Below are 26425 nucleotides of genomic sequence, written 5' to 3'. Positions count from 1 at the left end.
TTCTTCCTTTGCCTATTTCCTAAGTGCCAGAAATTGTAGAGCAGCTTGTTGCTCTGCAATATGACTGGGCTAGTCCTGAGGGTCTTCACAGAAAAGGCAATTGGGGTCCTGGTCAGCTGGAGATTCCACCTGAATGGTGAGTGTGTGCATGGTACAGCTACTTTGGAGGGCTTGAGCAATCGTCTTCTGCACTGTCTGGCTGTCCTGGCTGGCTTCTGTTGACAAAGGACAACCGGGAGATGAGCACTGGTTGCTCTCAAGGGCGAGAATCACTGACTTCAGCTCCTCGTGTTTCATTTTAGGCCTGTGGAGGCCACAGGCCAAGCACTCAGAAGACACCATACTGGCTCTGACAGCCACACTCACACAGACAAGGCAGGGGGATACTCTAAGGTAGTGGAGACCCTTCACTATAGGAACATTCATATTCACACTTATTGCTGGTTCATTGTGCATAGAATACTGTATGAGCCATAGAAACTGCCAAAGCAAAAATATTATTTCATATATACTCCTGCTCACCAACCCCAGGGATCTCTGGTTGCAGCCCTTGGACTTAATTAGAATTTATATCAAGAGGAAGTGGCAGGCTCAGGGAGCATTTAGAGTTCCCGACAGATTTTCCTTAAAGCAGAAACCCTCGCCGCCATCCTTTCTCCTTTCCCAAATGGGATCCGGGGACTGGAACAGCTCCTCCATTGTGATCTGATTGTTAACTATATTCTTCCATTTGTGGTGAAATATTAGTGTAGAATATCTGTAAATTCCCTGAAGCCAGAACTGAGTCCCTGAAGCTGAGGATGCCTGAGAAAGTACAGCTCTCAAATGACTGCCACCAGCTCTTCTGTCTCCTGCCTCTCAGTAGTAACTTCTTGGGTCATTTTTTTAGAAGACTAACATAACATCCTTGGTTGGCCTGCACTCTCTTCAGCAGTGAAAGAACTTCCACTCACCACTTTTCTCAGCCCTAAGACATAACAGGGACAAAATTATTTTCTGTTTGCCAAAGTAGCTAGGTGTAAACCAATAGCCTAAGATATTTTTCACATGAGTGCAGGACTTCCAACCACTCACTGAAGGACCTGCCGTGATTTTTACCAGCACATCTGGTAGTCCATTAGAACTTCAAAGGAAAAGCCTGTGTATTTCCTCTTCCAATATTTAGTGTGTGTCTTAGACAAAGGCAATAGTCGAGATCAATTTTAACATCCTTATTTTTGACCAAGAGATCACCATACCAACCAGGTGAAGTTGACCTTTTAGGGTCTAAACTCTGTACCTGGGGAGACATTTAGCCTTGGTGCCATCTCTTCTCTTTCTGTGATCAGCCCTGAGGGAGGATGCCATCTGGATCACTGTTGCTATGACAACATGATAAGTGGGTTGGATTTCAAAGGCCCTGGGCAGTGCAAAATACTTTACAGTTGTTTTGACAGGCAATAGACAATAAGGGCAGCTCTACAAAGAAAAAAGAAATTGCTGACTTTTCAAGACAACGACTGGATCTTGTCGAGGGTGTTTACAGAATTCACTGACCTGCAGCAACATGAGCTGAGAGAATCACTTGGTTTGTTGTTAAAGACCAGATGTGCAGGCTATGCACTGACACCACACCATCCACTGCTAAGAGAAGCTCTTTCACGCCATTGTAACTCGTGCTCTTTGGTACACCTGGAAAAAGTAAGAGTGAGAGGTTGTTGTTACTCAGCTATAAATAATTCACCGAGATGGCTAAACAGGCTGCAAAGTCCTAACCCAAATGTCAACTTTCTCTGTCTTTTTGGCTTCAATATTGACAAATCTGGCTATCTTAAAGGGTTTGCCATTAATCAAAAATTCACAGACAGAATACTTTCAGAATTTACTATGCAATAGTCAATTATAGTAAGCATCCTTAATATATTATTAAAATAAGTATGCTTTTCCTAGTAATCTTTTCACACATGCTGGGAAAAAATGGAACAGGTTGGAGTTAGGTAACAATAAATTCTGGGTTAACATTTTCAAGGCAACTATTGTGAGACTGACCAAATTGTAAAAATTCTCTTATCCTTAGCATATTTATAGTAAAATAAAGGTGATAAAAATTGTGTGGCATTGCAGAATTATTTAAGAAGCAACTCAGAAAACATCTGTTCTTAATAAATTGTAATGTCCTACAGGATTGGTTATTTAACAACTTACTTAAAAACTGAATTTAAAGAGGATTCTAACATTGATAAGTATACTATTAAATTCTTAGGGTTACTAAATAAATAAAGTGTTTAGTAGAAATCTTACACATGGCAAGTGCTCAGTAAAGATTTGTTGTTGCTATTGCTATTACTAGAAGACAACAATTTCATTCACACACATTCTGTTACTAACGTCAGACTACTTTAATCTGTTCCTAGTATCCTGACCCTTTTGCTGCTCAGAGTAAAATAAGGTGTTGACCAGTTCTTTGTTTCTTCCATGAAGCAATATGAAGTAGGATCAAACTAAACTCAAACTGCAGAGTATTTTGAATTATTCCTGAGGGAAAAAAAATTCTCTTCAAGTCCTAAATCCTAAAAAAAAGGAGGATTACAAACTCTCCATTTCTTTACTTAGGTGGATGTTGGCCCTACATGCTCACTAGATCATCTAGAAATATCTGGGCGCTGGTGGCTCATGCCTGTAATCCAATCTACTCAAGAGGTTGAGATCTGAGGATTGTAGTTCAAACCCAGCACCGGCAGAAAGGTCCCTGTGAGACTCTTATCTCCAATTAACACTCAAAAACTGGAAGTGGCACTATGGCTCAAGTGGAGAGTATTAGCCTTGAACACAAAGAGGCTCAGGGACAGTGCCCAGGCCCTAAATTCAAGCCCCACCACCAACAGAAAAATAAAAAGAAAGTATTTAACTAATACTTACGTACAGGGCCCCCTATCCAGAGAACTGGATTTAATTGCCTAGTATTCAGGAGGAAGGAATGGAGGAAGTGAGGAATGGAGGGACGGAGAGAGGAAAGGAAGGAAGAAAGGAAGGGAGAAAGAGAGAGAGGGAGGGAAAGAGGGAAGGAGGGAAGGAGAGAGAAAGGAAGGGAGTAAGGAAGGGAGGGAGGGAAGGAGATTTAAATTCTCACCCCTTCAGTTCTTCCTTCTCTATAAGACTTACTGACTTAAGAACTGTGGGGTGGTCCCAGCATGTTTTAACAAACATAAAGTTGTGGCCTAGAAGAAGCAGAAACCAGCATTTCTTGAATGCAGGGAGGAAGGGCAAACAGTAAACATTAAGCATATGAATCTCCTTCATTCATTGGTTCATTCATTCATTCATTCATTCATTCCTTCATCCCTCTCTTTCCCTTCCTTCCTTCTTTTCTACCTTCCTTCCTCCCTCCCTTTTTTCCTTCCTTCCTCCATTTCTCCCCTCCTTTCTCCCTTCCTTCTTCCTTCTCTCCTTCCTCTACATTTTAGTCTATCAGATAGGTCTTATGCTTTTGCCCAAGTGGTCTTGCCCCAAGATCTTCCAACTCTGCCACCAATATAGCTAGGATTATACAGACCCTCAATACCATGCTTGGCCAAGAAAGAATATCCTTTACAGTGAGGGTTATTTCTGTCATCTAATCCATACCCACTGGAAGACCCAAGGAGCCAAACAAACCAGAAGAATCACAGGGCTAGACTGGCTGTGGGAAATAGGGTCAATACGCATGAAAGCTCACTCTAGGCTGAGTGAGTCAGTAACATCACTTCCCTAGCCAACTATCCTCATGCCATATTAAAACCCCACACTTCCTTTGTAGTACTTGCAAAGGGTCAGTTCTCTGTAATCATTTGGATAATCTATTTCTCTCACAATTAAAATATTGCCTCATGCGGCCTGAGCTAGCCGCTCCTCTGTTTGTCTTTGTAACTCTCCTTTGAGTACACTATCTAGCAGTGCCAGACCCAGTAAGCTCTTGCTGGATAAATAAATAAAAGGTCACCCTGATGTTCTTGTTCTTTGAAATGTGCTTAGACTCAGATATTCAGTTATAATGCTACCTGAGAGGTAGATTTTTCTTGTCTTTCTTAGACCTTTTTCAAGTATACCTAGGGAAAGGTCTAAATCTTTTGCAGTATTTCCTTCCAGTGGTATATTTATAATTTGCATTTGGTGTTCTTTTATACCATGAGATATCATTTAGCAGTTGCTAAAGTTATAAACAGAAGCCAATTCTCTTTTAATTGCTTTCATGTAAATGAAAACTTATTTTCAAAAATCCCTAATCTGTTTTAATTTCATCTATTAAAGAAATTAGCAGAGAGTACACTTTACAGTCTTCTCCCTTTGTGGTTAAAGGAAGGAAAATCACTGATCCTAGGACTAATAATGAAATCACTCATACCTTCCATAAGCAAGATGCAGAGGTCTTTTAAGATCCTAATGGTACTGGCCAAAACCATGATGGAAAAGATAAATGTGCAGATTGGGTCAGCAATTTTGTAGTCTGGCTGGAAATTAGAGCAATTTAGATTAAGAAAATTTCATACTTCCTAGCAAGAAAGCCTGATTAATGAAATAAGTACTCTTCTTGTTTTTCTCCTTTCTTTTTCAATTTTAATTTAAATTTTGTTGTCAAGGTGATATAGAGGGATTACAGTTACATAATATGGTGAGTACATTTCTTGTCTAACTTGCTACCCCCTCCCTCATTTTTCTCCCTCTTTGCCTCCTCCCAAATCCTGCCCCCCCTACCAAATTGTATAGATCATTTCCAACTTATAGTCTTGTGAATATCGCTGTTACATTGGTTTACTCTTTGTCCTTTGTCTCATCATTTTGTTGTTCCCCTTCCCTTCCTCTCTAAATACTACATTGAGGCCAGCAGTGGTGGCACGCACCTGTAATCCAGCAGGTAGAGGCAAGAGACCTCTGAGCCATGTAGAAAAGAGGCTTACATGAGCTATACAGAAAATTAAAATGAAAAATAAAAGTGAAATACATTCACTTTAGTGTTTTTTCAAAAGACTTGACTCAACATTTCTCAAATGAAGGACAATGTCTGTGGTGAAAACATACAACAATACCCACATTATCCAATGTCTTATCATTTATAACTATGGTGAGGACAAGAAAGGGTGTGATTTACACAGAGGTTGCAGATATCAACTATATATGCTCTTGGTCTTGACTGACTGGGGCTAGATCTTTTTTCCTCTTCAGTTTGATACATACACTTGAGACAGACATCTTTGATGTAGTCCTAATGGTATAAGCCAAGGTGTCATTCTTCTCTGTTTTCACTGATGCCAGGGACATCAGGGAGAAACACCTGCTGTTCTGCCTTTGATGAAGTTCAATGCCAAGGAAAAGCCCATGATCCATTGTCTCTAAGAAACTCAACATCAGCTTCTATCATCATATAAGGCTACTCTCAAAATTCCAATAGCCTTTATAATTTTTAACTGTTTTTTGCCTTACACTTGAAATTTTCAAAGAGCCTTTTGTCCTCCTGACTTCAAATATGTCATTGTCACTTTCACTTACATCTTTTCACATTTTAGCAAAAACTGAAAAAAGCAAAGCCTCTGAAAGTTGAGCAATCATGATGCAAAAAAGAAAGAACTAGTCAGCTTCAGTAACTCAAGCTTGTAATCTTAGAGAGTTGGGAGGTGTAGTGCAGGACTGTAGTTGAAGGTTAGCCCCAGCACAGAGTTTGTGAGTATACTTTTCAATGAATAAATTCATGCAGTGGCATGTCCTGTCAGACAGGTAAGTGTGAAATATGAATAGAATTACAGTCCAAATCGCAAGAACCTAATTGAAAAACCACTAAAGCAAAAGGTCTGCTGGAGACATGATTCAAGTTGTATAGAACCTACCTAACAAATACAAAGCAATGAGGTCCAACCTAAGTATCTCATCAAAGAAAGAGAAAATGTTATTTTCCTCCTTTGCCCTACCTACTATACCCACTCACCTCTGTTCTTCATATTACTAGATAGAGATAAGTAGTAAATTGTTCAGGATCAGAATCCCAACTCAATTTATACTTTGTGCCTAACACTGGTTTGGGCAAAATAAGCGACTCCTATATTGTAAGTAATGTTGGCAGGACAATGAGTCAGGTGTTCAACACTTCACCAATCAAGCAACAAGTATACAAGTATGAAACCCAAACTTGGTCAATAAGACTTTTCTACCCAGAAATATTGATCTTTAGCAGTGACAAGAACAGGAAAAATTTGTTGAAAATACAGTTATTTTAGTATGGTGCTTAGATGAAACACAAGTTTCCCTTATTCCTATCTTGATTTCACTACTCAAATACATTCAATAAATTTCAGCTACTAAGATTACATTTTACCTACAGGAATGGGAGGGAGGAACGGGGGAGAATGAGGGAATGAGTGACATGGATCATCGCTACATCTTTGTACAACTAATTAATAATAATAATTTTAAGTATACATTTTGCTTAAATGAGTCAGAAATCTCTTCTGTTGCTAACAATCAAAGGACCTTAAGGTGTTCATAGTTTCATTACTGCCCATCTTAATTAACATCATGACAAAAGGAATTACTGTCTTAAAAGACCAGCAATCAAATAACTGAAGACAACTGTTCTTAGGAATTTGGGAAAGACTAAGGCTTCCGGCTTTGAGTATTCATTTTACTCTTGCAAAGTGGTTTGTTTGTGCAGGTAAACATAGGTTGTTGATACTAGTAAAACTGGAGGATCAGCATCTCTATGACTTAATCCATGTATTTATGATGGTAGTAGGTAAACAAACACACTCACCTTAAAGTAGATAATAAGGGCACAGATAAGCATATTGATGCTCTGAAATACATCTCCTAGGGCATGCACAAAAGCTGCCTTTACACTGGTGTTTTCTTGTCCCTCCCTGTGACGAGAGCCTAGACCTCTCTGGTGCAAAACCACAGTGAGTCTGCGAGAGAGCACAATGTTCTGAGTATAGAGAAGAGTAAGTCTTAGAAACCTGTGCAGCACACTGAAGGAGTTGCAGCAATAGAGTGTTTTCCAAAATGGCAAGTAGTTAGATAATTATGTTTGATACTTGAACATAAATGCATCAGAGAATTTTTAAATTTTCACACAAAAAAGCCATCTCAGTTTTCTAATTCATTCACCTAATGCTACTCTGCTTCACATAAACGTTTCTATTGTTTCCTTGATGAGAATCATGTATTTGACAGTGAAGAGGGGGAAAAAATTTCATTCATTTACTAAATGTCAGGCACTGAGCTGGGCTTAAATTGGAAACTTCGGGAAGCTTAATTAAATGTATTGGTTTCAAATGCATACCACAGCAGAAAGGGCTAAAATAAGAAGTAAGAAATTGTAACAAAGTTAAGTTTGTAACTCTTTAAATTTATTTAATTTTTTCAGTGCCATGCTGTTTGAGTAATTTCCTAATGTCCACTGATGAAAGTCCTGTATGTGTTGTTATATCCTGAGACAGAAATACATTCATTTATTATAATAGCACTAATACATGTGCCTACACATATACATCACACTGTAAGTTTTAACATCTCTATTCCAATTCAAGATGCTAGAGTAAAAAGCTCTGTAAATTTTACATCTGACTCTATTTTAGCTGCAACTTAAAGAGGATGGGGAAAGGCAAAATGAGAACTGTTTCACTAATGACCAGCAAGGAATATTTTGGCTATAATCTCTTTCTAAACCTTTTTAAACAAATATTTTTAAAGCCCAGACATATTGCATGGGATACCATGTATCCCTGTCTTCTTGCAGCAAAATATCTATTAACTCTGACTCCAACATCAGAAAGCAAAATAATTATTGTCTACCAAGATCTGGTCATTCCAGAAAATAGTTCTCAGATTGTCAGTATTGGGGTAGAAACTTACTCTTGATTAAGTACGAACTAAAGTTCCCTAATTTCCATTATGACTTCTAGTTAATAGCCTCTCCATAGCTGTCATGTATGCTTATCACATTGCCATTTGTTGTTTAACATGATTTTAAAAGAAGGGAAAACTTACTTAGGAATTCATATGCCACACATGTGTGAAAGGCTTGCACCATAAAGTCAGTGCAAATAAATGTATAGCCCCATATGGTTTTGTGTTTTGTGATAAGATAGGGATCACACACACACACACACACACACACACACACACACACACACACACAGATTATTACTTATCTATGTCTCCTCAAGGACTGGTACCATACAAAGGTGTTTGACTTAGAGAAATAGATCAACTCAGCTGAAATCAAAAGGTCATGATAGAGGTAAATAGTCTGAGGGGAGAGAACACTTTAGGCAGAAAAACAACAACAACAAAACCCTAGCCTGCAATAAATAGTATTAGGGTTCTGTCTGCAACTTTTGTCACAACTTCTACTGGAACTATCTGTCCTGCTATTGGGTCCCCAAGGAGCTGATTGTAGTTCTGATATGTCTATATTCAGGTAGTGCAGTCTCCAGTGACACTAGAAACCCACAATCTCAGATCTTCAAGGAAGCGTTCTAGTCACTCAGCAACTTTACCCATAAATAACTACCTCATTAAGCAGGGGAAGCAAAGCTTTCCAGTCCCAGTTGTCTTTTAAGTGTGCAAAATACTAGTAATGTTATGGTCAATGTTCAGCAGCAGGTGCAGTAGAACAAAGGAAAAAAGAAAAATTGGATGTTATCAATATGGAAAATCAGGCTGCATCATTAAGGTCTCAGATGATTGTGGTAGCTGGCTAGGTTTATCGTTCATCTTTGTGTAGCATCAACACCATCTTTGTGACATAGGCCTCTCAGGAAATTAGTAATACTTTAGTTCTTCCTGCTGCTCTGAAGACATATTGTTCTCCTCATGCAAAGATGATGTTACTGACCCCCAATTAGCAGGACATGGGCTCTGGAGTATTTATCTCCTAGAATTGATAGATTTGCATTGATCTGCCCACATTCTTTCTTCCAGTGCCAATGTAAAGTTCAGTCTCAAGCTAACTGGTAGGAATCAGGATCTAGTTAGTGATAGAAAATTAAACATCATTCTTTATATTGTTTAGCTGAGGGGAATCTTAAGGAATTGTCCACAAACTGAAAGATAAGGAATGGAGGTGTTACAAGGCAAGACTCTTAGAGTGACCTAAGAGGGAAATTTCAAGTTGTTGAGGCTTGCATGTCCTCTAATTGGAAAAATTCCATCACATCCTTTGTTAAAATTCACTTCTATTATTGCCATCTTCATTTTCATGTAAAAAACAACTCCTAGAATAAGGCAAGTTTCACTGAAAGGGAGAAGATAAATAGGGGGTAGGGAGTGAATATTCCTTACCTGGTGTTTGATATCAAGAGGGTTTTCTTTTTATTTTAAAGTATTTTCATAGCCTTCACCAGTTAAGCATGCCTAATCTGAAAATTCAAAATTCTACAAATTCCTAAACTTGGAGTAACACAATAACACTCCAAAAAGTACGTATTTGTATGTTCACAAATAAAATTAAATTAAATTAAAAATAAATAAAAAAACAAAAAGTACGTATTTATATGATCATTTTTAGTGAATATACTACAAAAGAATTCAAAATGAGAAGGGAAACGGGAGTACAAAAGCTCTAAGATCTCTTCCAATTTAGTTCTCTGAGAACTCATAATGTATTCACTTAGTAAACTGAACAGGCAAAAATCACATCTCATATGGAGACATAAACAAACATGCATTTAGAGAGCAGAGTGTCCAGAACCCCAATGCTAAGTCTATGAATATGATTCAAATCTTGATTCTATACTACCCAATGGACAATATATTTAACATCTCTGAACTTCAGTTTCCTACTCTATAAAGTTGGTGTGCCGTGAACAGTCAACCTAACAGTATATCATATCAGCCCTGACTCCTATACACTACTGGAAGTGTATAGAAGTGTACAGAAGTGTACGGAAGTGATAGTTTAAATAGCCAATGTTTAAAACCTTTTGGTGTAATTTAAAGTGAACAGACTTACTTTTATTTTTAATTTTTTTGTTTTCATGAGATTTTTAATTATATCTCTACGTAGTTGTACAAAGGAGCTGGCCTTAACAAAACAATTTATGAATATACTATGTCTTGATCAGTTCCACCCCTTTTTCAACTTTCTCACTCATCCCTTTCCTACCTACCCTTTCCCTTACTCTTCTTAATTTTGTAGTACATACATTGGATTCTTGACTGTATTCTCCTCTTCTCCTCCTCATTCATCTACCTCTCTCCCCTCACCTCTTTCATCCAGGTATTTGCCTTGTTGAACTTGGACTTGGCCTTTCTAAGGAATTACACTATTTGAGTTCTGATTTGAATCTACACTAGTTCAGTTAATATGCTTGTATTGCACTTGCATGCCACCAAACACATTACTTACAAGTTGACAAGCTAAATCTAGCTAAATCTAGCTTGTAAACTCATAAGGAAAAAACATGTATCCTTTGACTCTCTGAGCCTGACTTTTGAACAACGTGTTTGGTCTCCAGCATCTTCAAGAGTCGAGGAGGGTTTCTTTTAATATTCTTGTCCAGATACAGATAAAGATAAGTCAGTCAGGCACTTAATGTGGCTATAACTTACACAACATTGTCCCGCACTGCACAACTTGAAACAATGATCATAATGGTTGCCTGGATCTTGTAATCAGGGTATATTAGGCGTTCGCATGCCATGTACATCAGCACAGCAGTCACCAGCCAGATGCAAAGGACTGACAGCAGGGCACCAAGGATCTCTAGAAATTCAAATGCATAAACACAGCCACACTCAAAAATCTCCCATACATCACCCACTCCACACAAGAACCCAAACATATTTTTCTTTTACCCTCAGAAAAAGAGGTTTTAAAGTAATTCAGTCAACAATTCACAAAGAAAAAGTGTGGATGAATTTGAGAACCAAGATGAGGCACTTTAATGTCACATGCATAAAAAAACCAGTGTCTGAGTTCATTATGTTCCTTATTTCTAAGTAATTTCCAGCAAATTTTGAGAACAGATTAATTGCTGTCTGCCCTCACTGTTTTCCTTGGGGATTTTAATTTAAACAGGTGCTAAAATGATCGAAACTTATTAGGAGATGAAATAATGAGCCACAAGGAGGAAAATGTGTTTAGAAACTCTTAATTTCCCCATAAAACATTTACGACTTGCCAGTAACAGCACCTTTAGTAGAATAAAATAGTAAAGAGGGAAGGCTTCTGAGGATACTTGATGAAAATAAGTTGCATTTGCCAACCCAACATATTGTCAACACAGAGGAAGCTCTGAGGCTTATCTACACTCTAACGGCCTTCTGGGAGCAACAGGAAGGCAAAGAAACATCAGTATGGAGACATTTGCATTAATATTTGAACATAAAGTACTACTCAATCTGTCCATTGAGGAAAGTGCCTTTGCTCAGTTACTGTTCCTTAATGCTTCCCTTGATCTTTACCCCAATCTCTCAGGTAGATTCTAAAAATCCACATAGGTCTCAAAGTGCCTGGGTCTGGGAGTCACTGGTCAGCCACATGTCATGTTGCTGTCCTTATCCCCCTTTAAATTAGCCCCAGACATGGTCTGCTTTCAAGCGGCACTCCTACTATCTGTCGGTTGCTTCTCAGACTACAGCCTCTCGCATACTCTTCGTGATTTTTGCCATGTTCATATGCTACCTTTTTTTTAGCTACTTCATGTTTTCTTCAAATTTACTGCATATGTTTGTCTTCTTCCTAAACAGAGTAACCTATAAAATTACATATTTGATGTGCTTATTTATTTTCAATTACATATCATGATGTGTAATTAATATTCATTTGACACTAAATATCAACTGACTTTCTCACATAATTAGAATGGCTGGGGCAGATGTTTAGGGCATGATTTAAAGTGTCAGACCTATGTGACCTGCCAGTCACTAACTATAGTAACCTATTTGAGCTTGAGTTTCTTTATCCATAAACTATGTATAATAACAGCCTATCTGTACAATAAGCTGACTTATGTTATTGGTTGAATTGTGTCCCTCCTAAATTCATATGTGGAAATGTTAATCATAAGGCCTCAAATTTTGTTGTTATTTGAAAACAGAACTCACAGATGAGTAGACTTATTTGTAGCTCATGTAATACAGTGCATGCCTAGCAAGTATAAGATCATTAGTTCAAACTTAAAAGAATAGAATAAGAAAGAAACTGGGATTCTTCCAAGTAGAATTAGTTAAGATAAGATCATATCAGAATAAGGAGATTCCATATTCCTACAAGGCAGGTATACATATTCTTAGGGGAAATCTAGACTTCCACATGCCCCTTGGGAATGCCATGTAAATATTAAAGCAGGGATCTACAAACAAGGTACAATGAAGAATGTCAGCAAACCACCAGGGATAAGAAAGAGGCATAGCACCCCTGTACAGCGATTTCTCCATCAGTGGGAAAACAGAACCATGACTATTGTTCCCCCTGAGGCACAGAAAACTCAGGCAGAATCTCTTCCACCTGATATAAGGAATAACAGAGGCAAAGCAATGGAGTTGCTATGGATATGTGTTGGAAAGGGTGTTGTGTACAAAGTAGCCAAAATTTAAAAGACAGTCTCAAAGACTAAACCCTTATTGTGACCTTGGGCTAACACCTACACATGAGCAAATAGTTACTGTAGTGAAAGAAATATCTCCAAGAAAGGAGCTCCCTCCTCCTTCTTGACTCTCTTTCTTGAGGTTGATACTGATTGAACATATATTCATCTGAGCTATCCATTCACAGAATGGCTGTTTTAGTACATTTTCTTCAGACATACTAGAGTGGATAATTGATAAAGAAAGGAAGTTTATTTCTCATAGTTCTAGAGTCTAGGAAGTGCTAAAACCAAGGTGTCAGCAGCTGTGCATGCCACATGGGAATATGGTGGCAGGATAAGTAAGCATACACAAAGTATGGAGGAAATTGAGTGGAACTGAATCTGTTCTATCAGGAGCCCACTCACCCAATAATAATCCATGAATGAGAACACAACCCTCATGACCTAATCACCTCCCTAAAGGTCCTCTCTTTTAGTACCATCATAATGGCAATGAATTTCCACATGAGTTTGGAAAGCAACACTCAAACCATAGCAATGGATGACTGCTATTTATGCAGTCCATATGCTACTATTAACACCCTAGTAAAAAGTGCTCAGTCTCCACAACTCTCTTGGGCACTGCAGGCCTTATTTCACAATATGGCAGGAATTCGAATAAATTTTCTCTTTCAAGGATCCAGAGTAAGAGTAATTTAATGAATAATATCATGGCTGTTCCCCCACATTGAGACCCAGGAGATGATCCTGCAGCTACCATAATGCACATCTTCCCTTTGTTCCACAGGAGAGGAGGTAGCAACATTGATCTGGCTGTCTGCTGAATAACTATCAAGAACAGAGATTCCTATACACGTTTGTTTTATCCTGTGCACCCAGAGTCTTCCCTTAGAAGGATTTTCTAACAAAACTTTGTTCTTACCCTTTCATTTTTGCCTCAATCGGACTCTGAGTCACTGTCCTGTCAGTATTGTTAAATAGATTTATACCTGCTCGGTGCCACCCAAATGTCAGTCGCTTGGAAGGGGGCTTGGATGACAACCACAAGGAAAAGAGACTGAGCAAGAAACTGGTCAGGTCAATTAAGAGATGGGCAACTTCAGTGATGACAGCCAGGCTCCCAGCAATATGTCCACCTAGGGGAATTGAAATACTATACACTGAATTAAAGGGTTCAGAATGTAACTAGATTCATATGCATTCTATCCACAGTTAATGAAAATGCTACAGGCTCAAAAACCTCAGGAGAGAGAACATTTTTCAAGTTTATTTAATCTACTTGGGCTTCCCAATGTGACAAAGAAACAGGTCCAGCAAAATGATTAGAATTTGAACTTGGAAAAACAAACTTTTAAGATGAAACAACTCCTGAGGGAAGAAAGATTGGAAAGTATGAAGCAAATATGGAGGCCATCCCACTTAGACTAGAGCATCACGATTCAGAGAAGGGCTACATAAAAGATGAAGTAGAAATAATCTTATAAATGCGTTAGAAACACATGCATGAAAGAAAAAAAAACAGTCCCTCCCCCACAGTATAACCCCCACTTTCATTATATTTGATGTCAGTATAACTTGTGGAGGAGATGGGGAAAAACAAGTTGTTTAAGGATTCAGGTGGACCTGTTGCAACAATGAGAAGTACAAATTGTCATGTCAAAAACGAGCTTTACAATGTCGGTGGGGGGGAGGGGGGGAAGGATTGGGTGGGGGGGAGGGGGGAGGCTGGGAAGGGAGGTGAAGGGTAAACAAAGGAGGAGGCTACAATGCTTGGTAAGAAATGTACGCATTATCCTGCCCATGTAATTGTAACCCCTCTGTACAGTATGTTCACAAATAAAATAAAATAAAATATTAAAAAAAAAGATGAAGTAGAGAGGTGTAGACCAGATTCAAAGAGTAGCATATTCCAGGGTGAGGGTTTAACTTCTGTCTGTAAACCAGATGTTGCAATCTATATTATTAATTGACTTGTAACTTCAGCATAGACTTTCCTATTTCCTTAGCTCTACTAATTTCTATTATACACCTCAGTTTGAGATCACTATATAAATAGTAGGGAGAGAAAAGGAAATGGGCAAAAAAAATGCTTTTCAAAAGGGACTGTTGTCACTGTATTTGATTTCAGTACCCTGGTATTGTATATGCATTTATGTGAGTTAAAGAAGGGGAGGGGAACAATAGAAGGGTGAGACAAAAGACAAAGAGAGAACCAATACAACAGTGATATTCACAAGACAATATATTGGGAATCATCTGTACAACTTGAGGGAGTTGAGGGAGGGAAGTAGGAAAAAAATGAGTGAAGGGGTAACAAGTTCAACAAGAAATGTACTTATTACTTATGTAACTGTAACCCCTCTGTACATCACCTTGACAATAAAAAAGAATAAAATAAATAATGTAACCTTAAAAAGGACACATGGGATGCAACAATAATCCAAAAAAGAATGAGAATGAACCCAAGCCACATGTGCCCAGCCTTGCTTTTCTCTCCATTTAATGTGTTTCCTCTTTCTTCTAGTTCTCCACTGAAAAGACCTCCAGCCTCTAAAGTAGAAATTAAAGAGAAAAACCTTGTCCTTTCCTTCCTGAGCGGGCTTGTTGTTTGAGAGCAATAACCTTTATTGCTCTCACTACATCCTCCCAGCAAAGAGCTTCTGCTGACTGATTCACCCTTCCTGCAACTGTTTATTGCCTTGTGTACTACAAAGCAACCAAGACTGTCAGTCATCAGCTCCTCCATCATCTGACTCACCTTGTCTCGCCTAATGATTAAAAAAAATTACATAGATGGCTCATAATTGCAATAATCCCCACAGACTTTGGCTCTAGCTATAGTTAATAACTGGTTTGTCAAAGTTTAATGGTCTGAGGCAAAGTAGTCTTCAAGCTTGTTACTGAGCTGTCAGTGCAAAAATCAGAATGATTCATTAGGCAAAAGGCAACATTTTGCTAACAAATCAGCTGTCCTTCCAATTATCCACTAATGTTGCTCTATCTGCCAAACTGCGTCCTGATAATAAAGCTGTGTTAATAATGTATTATTTCTTTCCTGGAGAATGACTAGATGCAGATAAGCTACATGCTGCAATCTCAGCAGTGAGTGATGATTCTGTGCTACACTGGAAATGTGGCTAAGTCAAGGAGAGGAAGTCATATGGGGATACTTGAATAGGCTCAGCTGAAATCAAGAGGCAACTGAGAAAGAAATAGGGCTTGCTTTAGAAGCAGCACATGCCTATAGAGAACTGGGACCCCAGAATCATTTTTTTAACCATCAGAATTCATCATGAGAACCTTTCAGAAATCTGTGTCTACTGCTGAATGTTATAGAGCAAATTGTTTGCAAGAGGTGGCTTGTGGTTGAGCTTGCATTTGCTTCTAAAAGCATAGGATATTATTGATAATTAATAATCCAGTCAGCATTTATTGAGCGCTTACTGTGCATGGTATCAGGAACAGGGAACATAAAGATAAACAAATCACAGCCCTCCTCTTCAGTGATTTCTAAACTCTCATTGCTGTGAGGCCCCACTACTGGGCCCAGGAACAGTGAATACTGGGGGACCTTGGGAACTCTTCAAAGAAAACTGTAGTGTGAATTAGCAAGAAAAGAGGGATTTTTTTCAAGAATAGGAACAAAGAGAAAAGGAAGAACTGTCACCTTTTTGGAAAGTCAGAAAGTATAGAGGAAAAGAGGAAAAAATGGAAATGAGAGTGGAAAGAGAGCTAGGACACTTGTGGGAAGTAGTCTATGTCAAGTTCTATTTTACCATGGATTAATGAGGTCTGTTTAAAATTCAAACTCAAGGTTGTGTCATATGCAGTTTATATTTGAGAGGACTCTTTGGAAAGGATGACTGGGAAGGAGGAGAAGCTTGTGGCTAAATGTAACTGCAAAGGTAAAAGAAATGGCAACAGCATGTGCAGAGCATTGATCAACAACAAAGCAGGAGTGACCCAGATAGGACTCAGTACTCGAAACAGAATCTACTTAGGGCTTACAGGGTAAAGGTGGCAGCAAAAGAGTATTGGACTCAAATTTAGACAGTTGGCCTTAAATCCCCATGACACTTTCCATGGAGACTAGAGGACAGGACTGAAAAGAAAACTTCTCTAACAATATTACCTTGCATCCATCACTGTGCAAACATATGCATGCAATGTTCTTTGATCAGACTCACATCCTTCTTCACTGTCCCTTTTCCCCCTTTTCACCTCCCAAACCAAGTTCAACAATTTCATTGTTTCATTTTCACACATGTACATGATTGATGACCATATTCATCCTTCTTTATTCTCTCCATTTGCCTACTCACTTCCCACTAGTGTCCATACCTCAGAAGAAACGTTTCACTATCCTAATATTGATTTTGCTAAAGAGTTAATTGTTCATTGTTCCAAGGGGCTTCCCCATGGTTCACATGCCTGTACTGAACTTCAATCAGACTGATCCACTTGCTTTATGGCTTTTAATGAGGAATTTTCATAAACAATCAGAAGCATTCCCAACTCAACAGGTTCAAAAGGCAATGAATGAAGAGTGGGCACATTAAGCTCTTATCCTTCCTTCCTTAGTTCTTCCTCCTCTCTGCTCTAGATCTTGTGGCAGTTATCAACCTGAATATGTTTTGGTGACCTGCAGCAAGAACAATCAGGCAAGAGAAGAAATAAAAGGGATCCACGTTAGGGAAGGAAGAAGTCAGATTATCCCTAGTTTCTGATGATATGATCTTATACTAAAGAACCATAAAGATTCCATCCCAAACTCTCAGATCTAATAAACACTTTGGCAATACAGCAAGAAACAGCACGCAAAACTCAGTAGCTTTTTGTGCACCAACAATTAAACAGTCTGAGAAACATTAGGGGACAATTCCAATCACAATAACCTCAAATAAGTAGAATACCTAGGAACAAACCAAACAAATGGGTTGAAAGAACTCTGCACTGAAAACTGTAAAACCTTGACGAGGGAAACTGAAGAAAATCAGAAGATGGAAAGACCTTGATTGTTGATGAATTGACAGAATTAATATTGTAATTCTGGCCATACTGTCAAAAGTAATCTACAGCAAATTCAATGGAGTACCCTTCAAAATCCTAATATCACTCTTCCAAGAGTTAGAAAAGTTAATCCAAAAATTTACATGGAAGCATAAATAGCCATCTTGAGCAAAAATAAATGATGTTGGAGGTATCACAATACCAGACTTCAAAGCATACTACATAGTCATAACAATAGCAGCATGATATTAGCACAAAAGCAGACAGGAAATCCAATGGAACAGATTAGAAAACCTAGAAATGAATCTATGCACCTCTATTATCTAATTTTTGACAAAGGTGCCCAAAAAGTATATTGGAAAAAAGAGCCACTTCAACAAATGATGCTGGAAAAACTGGAAATCTACATGAAGAAGGCTAAAACTAGAATCTCTTACCCTTACTAATATCAATTCAAAGTGGACCAAAGATCTTAACGTAAGACCTGATACTTTGAAACTACTACAGGGAAGAACAGGTAAAACACTAGATTTTTTGGCATCCACAGTAGCTTCTTGGATATGATTCAAATAGCTCAGGAAATAGAAGCAAAGACTGACAATAGGGATCACAGTAAACTAAAAAGCATCTGCACACTAGGATAAAAGATACAGAATGAGAAAAAATATATTGTCAGCTATACAAGTGACAAGGTATTTATAGCCAGAATCTACACGGAGCTCAAAAAACCTAAACTTCCAAAGAAACAACAACCTAATTAATATAAACTGCACAGACAGTTCTCCAAAGAAGTACAAATCAACAGTAAATAAATGAAGAAATCCTCAACATTTCTAGTGATAAAGAAAATGCAAATCAAAAGGACATTGAGATTTAATGGCCATCATAAAGAGCACAAACAACAGCAACTGCTGGAAAAGAAATGGGAGAAAAGGAATCCTTCCACATTCTTGACAGGACTGTAAACTAGTGCAACCACTATGGAAAACAGTATGGAGGCACACTATGAATAACTGGAAGTGTCAGAATGAAATTAAGGCTAATTAAAAATAAAAGAAGCAAATAAATGATTAAAATATATCAAATACCAATGGGAAATAATTTTGTCATAAATGATGCTGAAAAGTTGGCTAGCTATTTGGAGAAAAAGTTTTCAATTCTTAGAGCATGTAATATGTTTCATTTCACATAGATATGAAAATTAAATGAAAAGTTTAAGCAACTAAAAATAGTACTTATCTTTTAGTAGATGAAGATTGCTAGTGCTGAAATGATGAGTCATGAAAGAAATCTTACCAAAATGAAAAGATTTATACATTTACCTTTATAAAGCTTAAAACATCTCAAAACCAAAAAAATGAAAGTTAATCAGAGAACTACTAGAAATGCTTTAACACTCTGTTAAATATAGTTTCCATAGATAAATATAGAGAGACTTAGAAAATTCTCTGAAATGCAATACACAATAGATACTAAGAATGAAGCTGTACATTCACAAGAGAGGGAAATACATATCAATAATAAGCATGTAAAAATGTTCTAACAGTAACAATTAAAGAAATGAATATTAAAATTAAACATTTACTAAACATTAACAAAGCTTTTAGAGGATTAAAATGTGTTTAGATGACAATTTGAATCATCTTTGCAGACATGCAAATCATATCAAGATTTTGGATAACAATTTGTCAATATGAGCAAGTAAGAAAAATATTCCTGTCCATCAAGCATTGGTTCCATATTTAGAAATCTTTTAGAAGGGATGAGCCAGAAAGACAGAGTTGTAGTCGATTTTCCACTGTAGCATTGTCCACAAGCAGAAAATCTCCCTGCATTTCTAACAATAAATAAATCTCAGTAGGGCCTACTATAAAATATATTCAGGTATAAAAATGTTTACAGACATAAACACCATTTTGAGCAGTTTTTAACTCTGGTCATAAGCATTTAGAATATTCTTAATTGGGTTAAAAATTTGTGAGCTATACATAGAAAATAAATTGTACAAAATATTTCATAATGTTATTGGAGATTGTCACTGAAATGTAGGTTACTAATGGAATTTGTTCTTTCTTCTATTTATGTACACTGATCATGTTGTTACTTTATACATAGAGAATATTAATGCTTTTAAAGAAGAATTTAAGTAACCCTCCTATAATGACACATGGTTTATTTGTGTGTCAGAGACTCCTTGGACAATACTGTGGGAAAAAAAGTAGTTTGCTTCCTTCCTATTAACATTGTAAGAATATTTTTTCTGAATAGTTCCTTGATCAGGTGGCTTGACCCTTGTGGGTTACATTTTATTTACATCCTTTCCCTGCTGCACTTTAATTAAGACATCCTTTTAGAAGCTCCTTGAATTTTAGTTAAGTCCTGTTAATTAGCCCATATCCTTTTGCAGACTGTACTCAGCCAATGGGAGCAGAGGGGCAAGGCTTGCTGGGTTAGTGATAAACAGGGAGCAGCCTGTTTGTGTGCTTGCTTGCCAGATTTTGGGCTGATGGTGCACCCTTTTGCAGGAGTAAACTTTACCTTGCTGAGTTCCTTTCGAGTTGGTCTCCTTCTTCCTACAGAACATTCAAACATCCCAAGCCATTTCTAATAATACTCACCCACAACTTCTGCAATCATGAAAACAAAACACATCGCTGAAGCAGCACAAAGTTTCCATTTGGCATGCACTTGCTCCTGTGCTCTGTTTTCGGCAGCCTTTGAGTGGCTGTGGCAATGATAGATGCCTTCTAGTTCCAGCTCTTCTGGCCTTTCTCCAGGAAACTGATCTTTATTCACATGTTTGTGTTGAAGTTCCACACGATGGATAAGTTTGATGAGAGTAAGGAATGAACATGGTTACAAGCAAACATCTCACTGACAGTACTATTATAGAACCACTGTTATGACATATGCTAACTAGTTGGGAAGTCATCACTCACAGCCCTCCTACAAGATATACCAAGTGTAAGGAACAAGTAAAAATATTTCCTCCTAAATTCACATTTACTACAAGTTTAACTTTCATTTGGCCAAGTGTGTATCTACTCAATACCAACTGATGATTGAGAGCTGACAAGGTGATTGAAAAGGTACAAAAAGGGACAGGAGAAAAAATAGCAGACTAATGCAAGACCTTCCAATGTATTTCACTTGGAAAATATTGAGAAACTGTGCCATAAAATAGTAATTAAATAATCAGGGGATGTTGTAAAATATTTTTCATGAGCCAGACAATGATTCAAGTTCAGATGAAAGTCATTATAGGATCACCTCACATGTTCATGCTGAGACCTTGTGAACTGTCAGGGATTTTTCTCACCCCAGTGCAGGCCATCTACCATTCGTGTCATAATGAGATTTTAAACCTTGGAGTTTCCAAAGCAGGCAAGGACTAGCCGTCTATCAAATATAAAGCATAACTCAAGACCATTATGGACTCCTAGAATTTCCCAGATAGAAATGTTGTAGATAACAATTAGTCTAACTGCAGTTTCTTGGCTACAACTAAGGTCTAGAGAGTTAAAGTCATTACCTGAGTGACATCAAATCCCCAGGAAATGACAGAGGATTCTAGACATGCTGTTTTCCCACTTGGTCCCATACAGCCTTTCTCTCTCAGTGTCAGTACACTCAAAACCAATTTTTAGTGTTGCAGATGTCAATGTCTGTGGATTATGAACTAATCGGATTTCTACAAATTGGTTAACTTGTTTTAATGCATTAATGAGATTCTTAGAATTAAAATTTTTGCATTTCTGGCTTTGTAAGGTTAAAAACACAATAAATTAGCTTCTACTTGAGTGATTTCATTTAGCTTATCATCATCTGGAGTTAAAAGTCTTAGGGTTTTGGCTTAGTTCCTGCACATTATGATGACAAATTATATATTTTTTCAAAATAAAGCCATATCTATATATTCATTATAGGAAAATCTAGAATTGCCAAAAAGCAAAAAGCAGGAAAGAGGCATACTTCTGAGAGATAATCATTACTGTTATCTTATTGCATAGCTTTCTGATACACATAATTGGGTCTATACTATGTTAGAATATTTTTGTTTGCAAGAATAGAAGACAAAGATTGTGTTATAGAAATGATCAAATGAGAATATTTGGTTTTACAACTGAGGGCACCTAGTGGTGTATGGGGTTCAGGCACTGTTTGAAGAGGGCTTTGGATACATTTCTCTGTTGTTTGCAACCATGCTTTAAGTTCAGGCTGTTTTTCTTCATTGTAGGGGAATTCTTGGAATCAGGCTATGTTTTTCTTTTCTCATATAGAGAAGAGTATCTCCTCTTACACAATTCTAGAAGTACATCCCAATTTGGACAAATGACAACCAACTAGTATAGTCAGAAGAATATGAATGAGCTAATTGGCTTAGGTCATTTCATTCAGGCAAGTGGCTAAATCCAACATGCAGACTCCTAGAACTGAAAACAGGATAACTTCTATGCAAGTTACATGGCCACAACTCTGTGAAACAGCTGCAATTGATATGAGTAAGACTACAGTATCAGAGCAGGATTCTATAGAAGATACAACTTCAGAACCTGATTCCTGGAAACAGAAATTACCTAATTTCTGCAATTTCTTACATCTCAAATATAATTATTTTTCATACACATAGAAAAATGTATTTAATCTAAATATGCCATAGCATAATTAAGTGATTTTCTATTATTCAACAATTCTCTTTTATAATTATTTGCTCATATAAGCACACTATGATTCATATTCTTACGGTTCATCTTTGCTCAATATTTTATTATCTTCTTAATAAGTAATCTTAGAAAGGGAATTACTTGGTCCAAAGGCACTTATCTTTCTATGAATTTGATTGTATTTTATCAAATTAGTTTTGGAAGGTTTCTATCAAGGTTAATAACACTTTGGATTTGGAGCAGATCTACGTAATCTTTGTGAGAATAAGAGCCATTTGGGGGAAAATGACAGGGTATTTAGATCTCTAATGAGTTCCTTTTTGCCTTTGTACTGTAATACACACCCTTGTTGAGTGTGCCACTCAACAAACATAGAATGCTGTGATCACTGGTGGCTATCAACTCAGAGGAGCCATGGCAGCAGGATGGTTTCCTCTCTGAGGTGAGAGACAGTAAGAGGAAGGCAGGCACATTCATGTGCAGTGACACTGTCTCATCCTATGAAGTTAAGTTTTGTTTTATGTTGGGCATGAGTCTTGTGACTGTAGAGAAACAGATAGCCAGTAACCAGTAGAGAGAATTTAACCCAGAATTGCTGAGAAGCTAGAACAAGGCAGGAATCCTACCAGGAGAACACCATGAAGAGAAGTGTGGAAAGCATAGGCAATTGTTGCTGTTTGATACTGGTTTTCTTTTTCTTTTCTATTTTTTTTCTTTCTTAGGCTCTAAGATTAACTGGTATGGGTATACTCTAAGCTGGCTTTGCTCCTTGAAGCAAACATTAAGGCAGAAGTACAAAAGAGGGCTTCAGACAGTTCATCACAATTAGATATATGTTGAGGGTCTGAGCATGGAGCTCATGTCTACAGTCCCAATTGTGCTGCAGTCAGAGGTAGGATGAGCATGGTCTAAGGCTGGCCCAGGGAAAAAGTGAGACCCTATCCAAAAACTAACTAAAGAGAAAACAAAATGCTAGCATGTAGCTCAGGCAGCCGAGCACTTGCCTGGCAAAAATAAAGTACTGTCCAACCATAAAATACATACAAACAAAGAAGTTTGATACTGTTTCATGTGTGTATGTTTGTGCCCACCATCTTCTCTGGGCTCACAAAAGATTCTATGACTCTGAAAGTAGGTGTAAACAAAAGTTAAAATACATTCCTCATCTTTTCATTACAGCAGAGTGATCTAAATGTCTCTAGATGCCTAAGAGGTTCTTGATCTAAAAAATGATGTGACTTCTAAGAAGTACTATTTGAACAAGTGGGTTATAAAAAGTGAACGCAACGGTGCATCACAAAATGAAGTATTTACAAGTGATGAATAAAATCTCAATAGAATCCTAGGCCTTCAAGTATTGATAAAAGCATTGAAGAAAAGGAATGAGACCAAATAACACAATAAAAGGATAAAAGAGATAAAGAGAAAATAATAAAACTAAACAAAAAAAAACCCAAAACAGAGCAAGGTTTTACGAACCTTGCAGTTCATCTGCAAAAATACAACTTAGAAAATGATTTTATTCTCATCATCTTACAGAAACTTTTTTATTTTACTTTGGTTGGTTAAGCTCTCTTGTTTCTCTCTTTTCACAATAGTACTGATGATATTTTTATATCATTTCATGTTGACTATCTTTGACATGACAATACTGGTTTTGCTTTCATATTACTTTCCCCAAGAAACTCAAATACTAGCCTTGTAAAAAGAGGTGAAATCTGAGTTTTCATCAAGCATTTCCAAGATTCCATTGATTCATTCATTCATTCAATAAATATATTTTTTACATGCTTGAAATATTCCTACTCTCTCTCGTATGCTGGGTGCTGTGTTTTAAGACAAAGACTTTAAGAAAGAAATAAGCAGTGACTTGAGTCAATATTAAGAGATTATAATATAATAGAGAGAGGAAAGAAGATGCTTTATTTTTAATTAATTAAATTAATTTTAACTGATATATAAAAACATAAAAATTATACCGTGAATGCAATTTGATGTTTCAATACATGTGTGGGTTGTACTGTGCTTAAGTCACGCTAAATCTATTTTTCTTCTCAAATTTTTGTCATTTCTTCATGGTGAAAACATTCAAAATACTTTCAGCGATTTGAAATACATTTTACATACATACAATTGCCTAGAATTGTTATCTATCATCACAATAGTATAGTGGCATTAAACTGGGAGGTAGAAGAATGCTTCTCTGGAGGGATGGTGTCTTAGCAACTAGATAAAGGCAGCAGACCACCTGTGAGTGAACAACATGTAAGTAATAGGGCATTGTTGATGCAGATGCCCAAGCCAAGCAAGATATTCTCTTGCTCAAGAGCTTATTTTAAACAGAAATTATATTCATGGCATATGTTTTAAAGTATAATTTTATAAACTTTAGTTTCTATCTTAAAAATGAGAATCATATAGGGAATAGAAAAATAAACATACTAGATTGGATATGTCTGTTTTCTCTAAGAAAAACTACCAAAGGGGAAAAAATAAAGAAAAGGAAGAAAAGCTACAGAAGAAAAAAATCTGAATGTTTTCTTTATACACTTACAACATTTAAGAAATAAAACCAACTATGTAGAGTATTGCATTTTTTAGGATATAGATTATACAAATCCATTGATCACTTCTAAAATGTTGCAAATTACCCTCCACTTTCAAAACAGAACTTTACCATTCTGAAGCAATAAAGTCTGGGGGGTTATTATATACTTAAAGCAGAGTAAAATGAAGAAGCAGACACAGGTGTCTGTTACCTCTCTAGTGTGAAAGTATACATCTTGGCTGCTTTGTCATTCACAAGGTGAGTTCGTTCAGGAAATTCCATGATGGCTGGGATGAAAGCTGTTGTTGTTGAATTCACTATCCAGTTTTGGAAGCAAAGGAGCATGGAAGCGATTCACACACTTTCCAAAGAAAATATACATAAGCTTCTATAACTTAAATTAATGAACCTCCTTCATCCGTGTTCTTAGTAGGTCCACTAAAATTACAGCCTGTTGGAATATCATCTATCATTCTTTCATCCACACTAACTGCTTTCCAAGGATAATTGCAGGTGGAATACTATAGTGCATGTGTGTCTTTGTGTGTCTGTGATTTGACTACACTTTCTAAAGGGTAAAGGAGTTCAAAGGTTTTTCTACTAAATGCTGATGTAGCAGTTTGAGCTTTACAATACACACACTTGAATGAGCTGCAAAACAGCTGCCCTTCTGCCCTTTGTGATCATTCTCTCCCTCTCACTCAGCCCCTTCCCTCCCTTCTTCCCTCCCACCCCCCCACCCCCCCTCTCTCTGGGATTTTTATACTGAAGGAGAGGAAAAGGATCATTCGTTATTGAAGACTGAAACGGAACCTGTTTCCCACAGCTTTGAAACACTTTGATAGGCTCTAGGAAGGACAGACTGTCCTTCTGGGTGACAACAGACATCCACCCTCCCACCCATGCCTTGCACAAAAAACAGGAGTGAACTGTGTTCTCCTTCGTGGAGAGCCCCTCTGCTGAGGATTAAAGACTCACCCTAGGAAACTCTGTCAGGCTCACCCATCACACTCTCAGGAACAAAGTCTTCCAAGTTGCTCCTCAGAGACCTGCAATTCACAAACTCCCAGGAAGTGACATATTATTTCTGAAGCACTCTTTTTCCACATGAAAGAGAGCACAGAAAATCTTGATCATATAGCAGGTATTGTTTTTTTTTTAATTGTATTTTATTTTATTTGAGAACATACTGTACAGAGGGGCTACAATTACATGGGCAGGATAATGCATACATTTCTTACCAAGCATTGCAGCCTCCTCCTTTGTTTACCCTTCACTTCCCTTCCCCGCCTCCCCCCTCCCCCCACCCAATTTTACCCCCCTCCCCCCACCCAATTATACCCCCCTCCCCCCCCACACCGACATTGTAAAGCTGGTTTTGACATGACATTTTGTACTTCTCATTGTTGCAACAGGTCCACCTGAATCCTTAAACGACTTGTTTGTCCCCATCTCCTCCACATGTTATACTGACATCAAATATAGTGAAAGCGGGGGTTACACTGTGGGGGAGGGACATACAAAGCAACAAAGAAATAATCTTATAAATGCGTTAGAAACACATGCATGAAAGAAACGAAAACATTAAAATACATATTTAAGGGTTCATTTTCCTAACATCACATTATCTGACCTTTTCTGCTTGACTCATACCTATACTAGAT

General features: G+C 37.5%; 1 protein-coding gene across 1 annotated transcript; it reads right to left on the bottom strand.

The window, feature by feature from the left end:
* Positions 1 to 69: 69 nt before the first annotated feature.
* Slc30a8 (solute carrier family 30 member 8) lies at positions 70 to 25755 on the bottom strand. The gene is made up of 9 exons (XM_069991833.1): positions 25740 to 25755; positions 24973 to 25122; positions 20168 to 20364; positions 13529 to 13675; positions 10558 to 10711; positions 6758 to 6908; positions 4361 to 4466; positions 1537 to 1671; positions 70 to 215 (listed from the first exon to the last, which is right to left on the bottom strand). The coding sequence occupies exons 2-9, from the start codon at positions 25104 to 25106 to the stop codon at positions 70 to 72; spliced, it is 1170 nt and encodes a 389-aa protein (XP_069847934.1). The 5' UTR covers positions 25107 to 25122; positions 25740 to 25755.
* Between the last annotated feature and the right edge of the window lie 670 nt (positions 25756 to 26425).

The sequence above is a fragment of the Dipodomys merriami genome, unplaced genomic scaffold (genome assembly GCF_024711535.1).
Source record: "Dipodomys merriami isolate MVZ:Mamm:240054 unplaced genomic scaffold, mDipMer1.0.p SCAF_4, whole genome shotgun sequence".
Taxonomy (NCBI): domain Eukaryota; kingdom Metazoa; phylum Chordata; class Mammalia; order Rodentia; family Heteromyidae; genus Dipodomys; species Dipodomys merriami.
Note: the sequence above shows the minus strand (reverse complement) of the source record. Positions and strands in the feature narration are given on the sequence as shown.